Source organism: Bos indicus x Bos taurus, chromosome X, assembly GCF_003369695.1.
Source record: "Bos indicus x Bos taurus breed Angus x Brahman F1 hybrid chromosome X, Bos_hybrid_MaternalHap_v2.0, whole genome shotgun sequence".
Classification (NCBI taxonomy): Eukaryota; Metazoa; Chordata; class Mammalia; order Artiodactyla; family Bovidae; genus Bos; species Bos indicus x Bos taurus.
Genome location: NC_040105.1, coordinates 40,728,765 through 40,741,410, shown reverse-complemented (window position 1 = coordinate 40,741,410; position 12,646 = coordinate 40,728,765). Strand labels below are relative to the sequence as shown.

At 38.4% G+C, this 12,646-nt stretch overlaps 1 protein-coding gene across 15 annotated transcripts in view; it reads left to right on the top strand.

Moving 5' to 3' along the window:
• CASK (calcium/calmodulin dependent serine protein kinase) overlaps positions 1–12,646 on the top strand; it is a 377,764-nt gene that overhangs the window by 331,567 nt on the left and 33,551 nt on the right. For 7 of the 15 annotated variants that reach the window (XM_027534512.1, XM_027534509.1, XM_027534508.1 and 4 more), the window contains 5 exons: positions 968–1,053; positions 2,105–2,173; positions 5,005–5,073; positions 6,485–6,520; positions 8,150–8,346. In XM_027534512.1, coding sequence (XP_027390313.1) covers positions 968–1,053; positions 2,105–2,173; positions 5,005–5,073; positions 6,485–6,520; positions 8,150–8,346 — 457 coding nt within the window. The remainder of the gene's footprint in view (positions 1–967; positions 1,054–2,104; positions 2,174–5,004; positions 5,074–6,484; positions 6,521–8,149; positions 8,347–12,646) is intronic. The other 8 variants (XM_027534519.1, XM_027534516.1, XM_027534520.1 and 5 more) reach the window with 3 other exon arrangements.

Below are 12,646 nucleotides of genomic sequence, written 5' to 3'. Positions count from 1 at the left end.
TCAAACATGGTTAGAGAGAATAGTGCAGTGAGTTCAAGTAGAGAAAAGTGGAAAGAATAGTGCGATGATCACCTACGTACCCATAACCCAGGTAGAATTATTGTTAATTCATGACCATACTGATTTCACCTGTATTTGCCCTACTGCCCCTGGATTACTTTGAAGCAAATACAAGGCTTTTTATCTGCATTTTAGTGTGTATGTCTTAAAGATACCATGAGCTTTGCATAATGAAGTCAGGTCAATGACTAAACGTGTGTGCAATTCATAAATAAAGCAAAAATTTACGTAACACTATTTAACCATTGTTTCTCACTTTTTCTAGTTGAAGTGTGACAGAACCCTGAAGTGCCTACCAAATTATTATTAAAAAGTTTCAGTATGTCTAATATAAATTTATTGATATACAGATATTATCACCACAATTTTTTGAAAAATCAACAACCTTTGTATCATATTTGGTAGATAATAATGATGATATCAGCAAATACTTAAATGGCACTATGCACCAAGAACAGTTCTAAGTCCTCTGCATCTAATAAACTCATTTAATCCTCACAACAATCCTATCAGATAGATACTATTTTCATCTCCATTTTATAAATATGAGTTTTCAGGTAAATTTTCAGTCAGTTACCCAAGATCTGGAAGCTAATACATGATGAAGCAGAGATATGAACCCAGATAGGCTGCATCTGGAAGTCATAGTTTTAAACAGCTATATACATAAGGAGTCTCTCAGAAAAATAAGCAGATTTTTAGTCATCTTTCAAAACTGTGTCCTCCATAAGTTAGGTGTATCTGTTTTGGCGAGTTTACTATATGAGCCTAACTCATACCTGGTTCTGAAATATTAGCCTTTAGTATTTAGCTTAATTTTTAAAAATTACTTACCTTGCTGACTTTGGATTTTATTATTATAAAAGTATATATCATTTCATGTTTATAATTTTGTGTAATTTCTTAGGTACACTTCATGTCGGAGATGAAATTCGAGAAATCAATGGCATCAGTGTAGCCAACCAAACAGTGGAACAGCTGCAAAAAATGCTTGTGAGTCAAATGAAAGTCACTTTTTCTGAAATCAACTTTCAGTTCATTAATTTGTTTATTAAATAAGGGGTATTCTTTTGTAATCTGGTACGATCATCTGTGTGGTCTTGTGCAACATTCATAAAAACTGAGAACTAGAAAAATGGTTACATGCAGCAGAGCTTAGAAACATTTTGCCCATTTTCAGCAGTGTGGGCTTGAACATTCTCCTTTCAGTCCTTTGTCTCCTGGTTCTTAGTGAGCAGATGTTTAAAGAAAACCTTTGCAGTTGTGCATACTTGTGAACTAGTTTCTCACTGACCTCAACTCTGCTGACATCAGCAATGTCAGAAACCTCTTTCCTGTGTAGCTGAGTCATAGCCAGCTATATGGGATTTCTCTATAGAGCAGGGAAAAGGAAACTCATGGTAGATCAGGCCATTTTTTACCATATATATCCAAAATTGGTGTTCAAATTAGGCTTTGGATTGGGGCGGGCTGGGGGCTGCAGAATGACAGGCCCTGGCGAGCAGAGGGAGATGTTTAGACCTCTGGTCCTGCACCTTCTTCCCACCGCAGTGTAGCAGCCTCCTGTGCTATTTATATCTACTGAAGGTACAGTAAGCACCACAGAGTCACTGACAGTCAAAACTAAGGCCTAAATTATGAACTAAAAAGCAGATTTTATGGAGTACACCATCATCATGTAGCCTCCCAAATATAATTCTTACATAATTACTTGTTCTGTAGTCCATTTCAACTTGTATTCACTTTCGAAAGGCATGTCACTTAGAGTTGTCTCCGCATCTATGAAAAGATCACCGTCAGAGGTCTGTTGCACCACTGCTGTGTGAACAGGGCAGTCAGCCTTGACTTTGCAGGGCTGTTCCCAGGAGCAGCCTCCTGTGTTACTGTGAGCAGTTCCTGCTTTTGTAACTCGGTTTCGTTTTTAGGCCCCTGTGCTGTCGGCTGGCTTGCACTAAATACCCCTGAAACGTTTTCAGTGGTTTCTTACGTGTTGTTGTGTGCAACATTTGTTTGTTCAAAGAGCTCTCCTTTCTGTTTCCTCCAGCGGGAAATGCGGGGGAGTATCACCTTCAAGATCGTGCCAAGTTACCGCACTCAGTCATCATCCTGTGAGGTAATAGCTCTAACGAAACACCCCATCTCCTCTGGGTTCTTAACTAACTGTCTGCTGATGGCTGAATGTTTTGGCTTCTTCTGGGAAATTGTTTCTGCCTGTGCTGTTGATCACTGCACACCAATTTTACAACAAAGATAACGGAACAGAGTAGGTCCCACCCACCTACTCAGCCCTCTTCCACGGGGTTCTCCTCAGCACCTAAACTTCTTGCAGGCTGGAAGCGAAGCAAAATACATAGAGAGAAGCTCCAAATAATGACAGAGGTTTAATAAAGAATGAGTCTCTGGGGGAGGATGAAAGATGATAATTGCAATAATGTTTCCAGGAAGTATATTTACTTCCCTTGTTAAGAAATCACATTAGATAGTTCTTCTTTCCAAGAATCTGAAAAGTGGTCTATTTCTTGTTAAGATAGAGGTATTCAAATAATTCTGAGAGGTCTCTAGATGGATTTTAAGCCTATGAGGAATTGATAACTGATGTTATTAGTGGAATAGAGGTTTTTACAACCTTCTGTGAAATTGTTTAAATTGGAATGTTATCTGACTTGGAAACAAGTAAGTGTTCTAGAGTAATACAAACCCCAAGCTCCTTTCTTACAGTAGGCTTATCCTTGAGAAACTGTAGCTTTCCCAGCCTATATTATTCAGTTTGCTATTGGTTAGCAAGTGAGATTCAAAAATCATTCTTTTTATATTTGGAAATATGAGCCAGCCTAAGTGAGGGCATCCTTCGGTCATTGCACCTTCAGTTTGAATATTTTTGTCTGAAGCTCGCACTTTGATGTGCACCTTCCAAGTATGTGTAACATCAGTATGAAGTACACGTTTCCTCCAGTGAGTGTTTAAGACTGGCTGGCAACTTACTGGAACCGGTCTAGAAAATTGAATTTGTACTTAGGAGAAGTTGAGGGAGAAATTACAGTGTTTCTTCCTGTCTCTAGTAATGATGTAAATTTCACAAGAAAAATCAGAGGCTTCCTGTTTTCCCTAAACCTATTGAAGATAGGTATAAGAATTTGTAGTTTCGTCAAGTATATTTTTAGTGAGCCATGACAAGTGGGGTTTCTGTTATATCAAGTCTTGAGCTCCTCTTGGTGGCTTTTTATGGAACTTCAATTACATTTCAAAACAAAATACAGAACTTCTGTTCCAGGATTCATAGTTTTGATATTTGTTACCTAGTGCACAAACCTTGCTGGAAAAGAAAAACTGTCACATGCATCTTTTATGTCAAGCATTCTGATATTCTAAAAATCATAAGTGGTCCTCATACCATTTCACATCTTGGAAGAAATTTAGTAAGTCCGATTGGTTTTTGTCTTTTTGGCTCACTAGCCAGAAGATAGTGTTAGTTATTAATATAAGTTTCTCTTGTGTTTTTGAGTGGTTGAACTGGTTTTGATGTAGGACCAGTAGGACACATATAAATGCTATGCTCTTGAGTAAAAAGAGCCCCCTCTTACCTTCTCAACCTCTGAATAGTAGGAATCAAGGTACCTCCCCCACCAATCTCTTTGACTCTCCTGTCCTGTGGCAGAGTTCAAGCCTGTGGTTGAATTCTTCCCAGCTACAACAGTACTTCCTAAAGAAAGGCTCTCTGGCTACCTACCTCAGCATCACCCTGGCCATTGGTAAAAGCGGGGACCTCCACCCCACGTCCTGGCCCTACTGACATGAGTCTCTGGGGGTGGCACCTAGACATTCTGCTCACTAACATCTGAGAATCCTCATCTAAGGAATCCCATTATTTAAAGGCCAACAGGTTCCAGAAGTTTTCTTTAAGTCTTCTAGAAAAAGCAAATGCCTTTTGAGTGGACATGCACATTTCAAAGATTTCCAAGAACTCAACTAAAATTTTAAATACTTACTTTCATCCTCTCCTTGTTTTAACATTATAGTTGATTTGGACAACAAGGGAGTGGAGCCTGGAAAGGATTTTGAGTGTGTCATATAGTATAGTTGGCTGTGGCTGCTGGAATCTTTGCCAGAAGTGTAATATTTGTAGAGGCTCAAGATTATTGTTTTAATTAATCTGCTAAAATATTCTTTAAAAATAAAGGTTTCTTCTCTGGTCTATAACTATCTTTTACCCTTATTAGTAATATCTAGCCTAGAAAGATTCTAAGGTGATTGCAATGTAAGAAGTCTTTTTTAAGGTTCACTTCACTTCCCTGGTGGCTCAGACGGTAAAGCGTCTGTCTACGATGCGGGAGACCTGGGTTCGATCCCTGGGTCGGGAAGATTCCCTGGAGAAGGAAATGGCACCCCACTCCAGTACTCTTGCCTGGAGAATCCCATGGACGGAGGAGCTTGGTGCAGGCTACTGTCCATGGGGTTGCAAAGAGTCGGGCACGACTGAGCGACTTCACTTCTCTTCAAATTGTGTCATTCGGTAATTTTTGATACTGAGGTACCTAAAGATTATTAAATACTTTTAACACCTAATTTTCAATTAAAAAAGATATGCAATTGGGATCTTTAGCACAATGTTATAGTAATCTTTGTCACTTTACAGTAGTTGATAGGATTTTAATATCAAGTCACCCTTCGGGTTCTCATTTTAAAAAAGCAAAGGTTACAGAATGTTAGAGACAGGAAAGAAATGATTAATGAATGACACGGTCATCACTTACAACATGTGAATCTTCAGACTGCACAAACATTTTTTCGTGCTTCTCTGAAATCATGCAAGTAAGTCAGTATGGCACCTTTACAGCTAAAACCTCAAAGGAAATGGTTGTCAGCCTGTGGTTGTAACTGTTGATATGAATATCTCTTGTTTCTCTGCTGGTGTTCTGTGTTAATGAACCTTGTGTCTTATTTCAGAGAGATTCCCCCTCCACTTCCAGACAGTCCCCAGCTAATGGTCATAGCAGCACTAACAATTCTGTTTCGGTAAGAACTCTAGCTCCACACAGCAAAGTGTGACAATTTTGTTGGTGCCACCTGCCATGAGTGTTCTAGTTACATGTGTTCAGTGGAAATATTGTCTTCTGCCGATATACAAGGCTACTACAGCTACAATGCAGTTTACTCCTGGAAAATCTCGTTCTTCTCATTGAAAATACCTTTCATTAGTTAAATTTTAAGAAATATAGTTCAAGACTGCTTTGGTCATTCTCAAAATATTTCTGTGTCACCCAGCTGCTGTCTATGACTTTGCTCAAAGTTATGCAGAGGATGTAAATGGAAATTTGTTGAAATTTCTCAACATTTTTTTTTCACTTGTGAAAGATAAAGAAATATAAGAATTTTGCAGAGTAGGAATTTGGGTATTCTCGGGCTTTGTAGTTGTCTATTCTGAGTGATATCAGCAACATGTTTAGTTTCCGCTATCTAAGTTTACGAATTGGTGTGCCCTCTGTTACTGTGGTACGTGCACATACTTCTGTGAATTATAAGCCTTGCCTGGATATGAAAAGCAAAAGGAACTGGCTTCAAACTGCACTTAAGCCACGCTGTTATCACATCTTTAACACAAAGTACTTTATATTTTGACTTGAACTTGGAATTTCACTTTTTGTCAGAACTATCCATTTTGGAAAGTAAAAAGAATTGTTTTTAATTTATGTAAGCAAATGGGAGCACTTACAGGTGCAGGTGTGTGAATTTTTGAAATATTTTGAAATAACAAAATCTCTTAAGTTGCTGATATTGCTGTTAAAAATGAGAGTTCTAATGATACAGCAGTATCACTCTTTAACTTGCCCTTTAAAAATATATCATTTTTATGAGGTAAATTTGTAAATAATTTGAGCTAATTTATAAATAATTTGAGATCACCTCAGATGGAATGATATAAGTAAGAGAAATGTTAGAAAATTTCCTGTGACTTTTATTTGCAACTTCAAAATAGGCTACCAAAGGAATTCATTTATAACAGTTAACATTTAACAACTGTAAGATGGTAAAAAATCCATACAACCATTGAATTTTTCAAAATCTTAAATGGTTGCAGTAACTAAGTCGAAAAGGGCAATAGCTCTTTTGAGTTTTGGGGGTGTTTTTTAAATAGGCTGTTTCACTTGCAGTGGCTTTTGTGTTGAAGATGCTGAGTTGTTTCTTAAGAACACATTTCTCTCTGCTTAAATTTACCTGCTTTCTTCAGCTTGCTGCTAAATGGCCTGGGTTTGATTTTTCTTTTTTGATAACTCAACATTTCTGAGAAATGGAATAATGTATATTATCTCTTTACAACTTAAATCTAGCTCATTTTTTAACCATAATGTAACAGAACACACAAATTACCTTGTACTCTTTGAAAAGTAAATGAAAATTTTTCTCCTGGGTTGGCTTTATTCTACAGGACTTGCCATCAACTACCCAACCAAAAGGACGACAGGTGAATAGATATCCTCTATAGAAATTTCTCTAAACTGAGCTGCTAATAGCCAATCCTTTATTAACCCTTTCCATCCCATAATGTCTGCATTTTGGACCATAACATTTGAGCATTGAGAGCTTGTACCATTTCATTTTAACACATTACACATGACTAATTCTCTATAAGGATTTTTTCCCTAACATCTTTGTAGCTGTGATGGTTATTGTAATTTCAACCTGATCATTTTGTGTTGATGGTTAAGAATTCAGCCTTTGGGGATCTTATGGGCCTGCCTCTAGGGTGGAAATAAATTTTTAAAGGCTACAAAATACTTTGAATTCTAAGAATAACTAAAATGTACATTCCAATGAACATTTTTAAGCAATAATTATCTGAAGCTTGTAGGTTTTTTAATTTGTATTTGCATGTGTATTTCTGAAAGCCACATACAGTGGGGAAAAAACAACAACAGAAAAATCCTGGCTTTATGTCCCTAATCAAACATGAAAAGTTAAGTGCTGCCTGAGACAAGCAACTTTTATTTGCTGGCACATTGAGTTTAAATTTTAGGTGCAAATGCAGAGACTTATAACTTTTATAGGCTGGATTTCTGAAAAGAAACAAACAGAATAATAACACAGTAGTTCCAAACCCTTCAGGTTGGTTTTACAGTGACTTTAATATTAATATTCAAATGTAATTTCAAGATAGAAATTTTATGGAATTTTTCTTGAAATGTGCTCTTAAAAATAATCAAATTGGGAGTTAAGATTTGCATAAACTAGCACCTGATAGAAATCACTCCAATGATGCAATACTGAATATCTAGCACCTTGTTTTATATTATTTAGAAATCCAGTAATTCATAAAATGGTGCCATGTGATAACCCCTTGTATGCTAATCTGTTTCCTTTTATATTTACTAGTTACATTTACATATCATAAAACTCAGAGCCTTGAACTATCCATCTCCTGAAGCTCTGCAGATTTTAAGTGTTACATTGGCAAACGTAGGACTTAAATTCATTTTTCTTCTCGAAGAAGAGTAAAATGCGAATATAAAGTAGAAATGCTATTTGCAAAATTAAACTAATTTTAAATGCTTTTTTAAAATGTTTGAGTTACAGTTAAGTTTATCAGCAGTGTGTAGACACACTGCCAGTTGTCATGGAGGCATTTTATAGCACGTTAGCAACACTGAGTTCTTGCTAGTTTTGTATCATGCTGCTTTAGAGTTAAAACCTTCCCTGAATGCTTGTGGTTATGGCTTAAAGCCTGCCACGTGATCATGACAACTTACCCATAATATCAACTACATATATGCAGATTTTCAAACGGTAAGCATATTTCACTATAATTTTAAGCCTATTCTGTTATAGTAAAAGCAGAAATAAAGTCTTTATTGAACAAATACCTTAAATGTTCTATCCAAATAAAAAGAGCAGAGATTTGTAACTGTACACATCAAAAATAGTACATTGTTCTAGTGGTAGCAGTTTTCTGTGTTGTATTTCCATGCATCATATTTGTGTTCACCATCTAATGTCCTGTTCGTATTGTAGTGTTAGTCCATGGTTATTCAGTTAGAACTGACTGTTTTCTTTCATATCACTGTGGCGTTTTTTCTTACAAACTCCTGTTTTATAGATCTATGTAAGAGCACAATTTGAATATGATCCAGCTAAGGATGACCTCATCCCCTGCAAAGAAGCTGGCATTCGATTCAGAGTTGGTGACATTATCCAGATTATTAGTAAGGACGATCACAATTGGTGGCAGGGTAAACTGGAAAACTCCAAAAATGGAACGGCAGGTCTCATTCCTTCTCCAGAACTTCAGGAATGGTATGTCTGTGTTGTGTTGTTTTGGTTTCTCATATAAACGAAGCCTGGCGAGCCATTTTCCACCTTTATGTTTTGCTGTTTTATAGGGTAAAACCTGTTTAATATATTGTTTGCTCTATTAGCCAAACGCAATTCAAATGAGTCTGCTGAGAATTCTCAGTTGTCAGCCCCAAGTGAGCTCCTATTTATAGAGTCAGGTCTTTGTTTCACACAGGAGAGGAAGGTCTAGAGAGAGGCTGAGTCGGGTCATAGTCACATCGTGATCTCTTAGCAGAGCCCTCTACGCCTGTATGCTGTTTCCAGCCTTTTAGAATTGCATTTTTTTTTAAATGTACCCTCTCTTTGCCCCTCCACATGCTCTCACCAACCCCATTCTGCTCCACCACCAGTGAAAAACTCAGATGCCAGGATTCACGGTCACTCCAGGTATTTAAAGTGTTTCGCTATTAGAAGGGAGACAGAAGCTTCGTTCTTTACCCTGCCAGGTCTTTTAAAATGTGTGTCTGTTAGAAAGTTTAAGCTTTGAAAGCAGGTTAAAATCAGGCAGTTTTCAGACATGTTTTTAACTGAGAGGAGTCAGGGATTACTATATATTTTGGTAAAATCTATTTCTGTTATTAATGTTATAATTTGCTGTTTTTTGAAAAATGCTGATAGTTTTACCTTTGTCTGTACTTTGGCAATATATATCAGAAATCTAGTGCCAAAGAGATATCTTCAAAAGAGAGAGATCTTCATGTCCAAAATACTTATTTGAACCTAACTAAAAGAGATTAAAGGCATCGAGTTCATAGACGCATAGTTGTTTTTCACCCAGTTTTTTACTAATTAAAGGGATTTTTCAGTTAATCTCTTTTGTTTGATCACTTCTTTCAGCTAAATTCCAGGGTTCCCAAAAATACTTTTAAATTTAGCACATTGGAGCTAAGAACTTCAGATGCCATCATTTTATACTAGGAAACATAGGCCCACATAACGGAAGTAGAAGCCTTCCCTCTGATGCCATCTTTGGGTCCGATCTTCAAAAAACAGTTTAAGCATTAGTGAGAGGAAAGTGATGTCTAAGTCCTTTTGCTAGTGATGTTATTATGTTAGCACTGATATTTACATTTTACAAAATGTGTTCTTGAATGTTGCCATATGTGAATGAGTGTCTCTTGAAAATATTTATGTAGATTCTAGACCTCTTCTCCCTGGTCAGATCATTTGTATAAATTATGTCTCACCAATACCTATAACTCTTAAGTCCCCTGGGGGAAGCCTGAGAAATGACAGTGGAAAAGCAGATTTGCTTCCTGTTGCCTATAATGGTAGACTAGATTGTCTGGACCAATCCTCCTGGTGGAAAAAAATGAGATGTGCTGCAGAAAATATGTTTTTGAAAATTACCTTAAAAGGTATTGGGGAACTCAGTGACCAATTTTTATATGAAAGCCATTAATCAGAGCGGTAAAAATGAGAGCTCCAAACTGGTCCACTTTGCCATGAGGGCATTCTATTACTAAGAACTTCTCTGCCAGAGGACCAAGGTTAAGACCCAGTAAGGCCTGTATAAGTAGGAGAATCAGTTAGGAGACCCATCCCACACTGTTAGGACTGCAAAAAGCTATATCCCTAGGTTAAGAGCAAACTGATAAGCATTCCCTTACTTCCCTTCCACACCAGGGGACTGTAGAGAAGGATGCCTTGTCAGTGAGCACAGCAAAAGGAAAACAAAGTTTCCCTGAAAACATTGTGGCCTCTGCTGCTGCTGCTGCTAAGTCGCTTCAGTCGTGTCCGACTCTGTGCGACCCCATAGACAGCAGCCCACCAGGCTCCCCCATCCCTGGGATTCTCCAGGCAAGAACACTGAAGTGGGTTGCCATTTCCTCCTCCAATGCATGAAAGTGAAAAGTGAAAGTGAAGTTGCTGAGTCTTGTCCGACTCTTCGCGACCCCATGGACTGTGGCCCACCAGGCTCCTCCATCCATGGGATTTTCCAGGCAAGAGTACTGGAGTGGGTGCCATCGCCTTCTCCATTGTGGCTACTGGTCTACCCCAAATGAATTTGCACCCAGGTACACATAGCCTGGGACAGCCAGGGGAAGTCCAGCTATGCACTTGATGTGAGGTTTCTTGTTTACTAATACTTCCATATATCTGTTATAGACAAATGAAAGTCTCTGAAGGAGAGCACTTTTATCCTAGGGCTCCTCCTAACCACCCCCTGCATGGACTTTCTCCAGGGCAATGACCAGCAAGTCAAAATACGCAGGTGCACATGGAAACCAGTGAGCAATAACAGACACCAGAAACAGAATCAAACCCGCATCATATATTGGAATTAGGAGACCAAGTAATATACATATTACTGATTATTAAAAGCCTGCTAGTAAGCACAGTTGTTTAAAAAAGGGAGGTGGCTTCTATAAAGGCTTCCCTTATACCTCAGTCGGTAAAGAATCTGCCTGCAGTGCAGGAGACCCGGGTTCGATCCCTGGGTTGGGAAAATCCCCTGGAGAAGGAAATGGCAACCCACTCCAGTATCCTTGCCTGGAAAATCTCATGGACAGAGGAACCTGGTGGACTGCAGTCCATGGGGTCCCAAAGAGTCAGGCACGACTGAGTGATTAACACTAACTATGCTTCTATAAAGACCTACAAGACCTTCTGGAACTCACACCAAAAAAAAAAAAAATGGCCTTGTCATCATAGGGGAATGGAATACAAAAGTAGGAAGTCAAGAGATACCTGGAGTAACAGGCAAGTTTGGCCTTGGAGTGCAAAATGAAGCAGGGCAAAGGCTAACAGAGTTTTGCCAAAAGAATGCACTGGTCACAGCATTCTTCCTATGACACAAGAAATGACTCTACACATGGACATCACCAGATGGTCAATACAGAAATCAGATTGATTGATTATATTCTTTGCAGCCAAAGATGGAGAAGCTCTATACAGTTGGCAAAAACAAGACCAGGAGCTGACTGTGGCTTAGATCATGAACTCCTTACTGCAAAATTCAGACTTAAATGGAAGAACATAGGGAAAACCACTAGGCTATTCAGGTATGACCTAAATCAAATCCCTTACAATTATACCATGTAAGTGACAAATAGATTCAAGGGATTAGATCTGATAGACAGAGTGCCTGAAGAACTATGGACAGAGGTTCGTAACATGGTACAGCAGGTGGTGATCAAAACCATCCCCAAGAAAAAGAAATGCAAAAAGGTTGTCTGAGGAGGCCTTACAGATAGTTGAGACAAGAAGAGAAGCAAAAGGCTAGGAGAAAAGGAAAGATATACCCATTTGAATTCAGAGTTCCAAAGAATAGCAAGGAGAGATAAGAAAGCCTTCCTCAGTGATCAATGCAAAGAAATAGAGGAAAACAATAGAATGGGAAAGACTAGAGATCTCTTCAAGAAAATTAGAGATACCAAGGGAACATTTCATGCAAAGATGGACTCAATAAAGGACAGAAATGGTAAGGACCTAACAGAAGCAGAAGATATTAAGAAGAGGTGGCAAGAATACACAGAAGAACTGTACAAAAAAGATCTTCACAACCCAGATAATCACAATAGTGTGATCACTCACCTAGAGCCAGACATCCTGGAATGTGAAGTCAAGTGGACCTTAGGAAGCATCACTACAAACAAAGCTAGTGAAGGTGATGGAATTCCAGCTGAGTTATTTCAAATCCTAAAAGATGCTTTTAAAGTGCTACACTCAATATGCCAGCACATTTGGAAAAGTCAGCAGTGGCCACAGGACTGGAAAAGGTCCATTTTCATTCCAGTCCCAAAGAATGCTCAAACTACCACACATTTGGACTTATTTCACATGCTAGCAAGGTAATGCTCAAAATTCTTCAAGCTATGCTTCAACAGTATGTGAACCGAAAACTTCCAGATGTACAAGCTGGATGTAGAAAAGGCAGAGGAACCAGAGATCAAATTGCCAGCATCCATTGGATCATAGAAAAAGCAAGAGAATTCCAGAAAAACATCGACTTCTGCTTTACTGACTATGCTAAAGCCTTTGACTGTGTAGATCACAACAAGCTGGAAAATGGGAATACCAGACCACCTTACCTGCCTCCTAAGAGACCTATATGTAGGTCAGGAAGCAACAGTTAGAACTGGACATGGAACAACAGACTGGTTCCAAATCGGGAAAGGAGTACATCAAGGTGATATATTGTCACCCTGGCTATTTAACTTATATGCAAAGTATATCATGTTAAATACCAGGCTGGATGAAGCACAAACTGGGATTAAGATTGCTGGGAGAAATATCAATAACTTCAGATATGCAGATG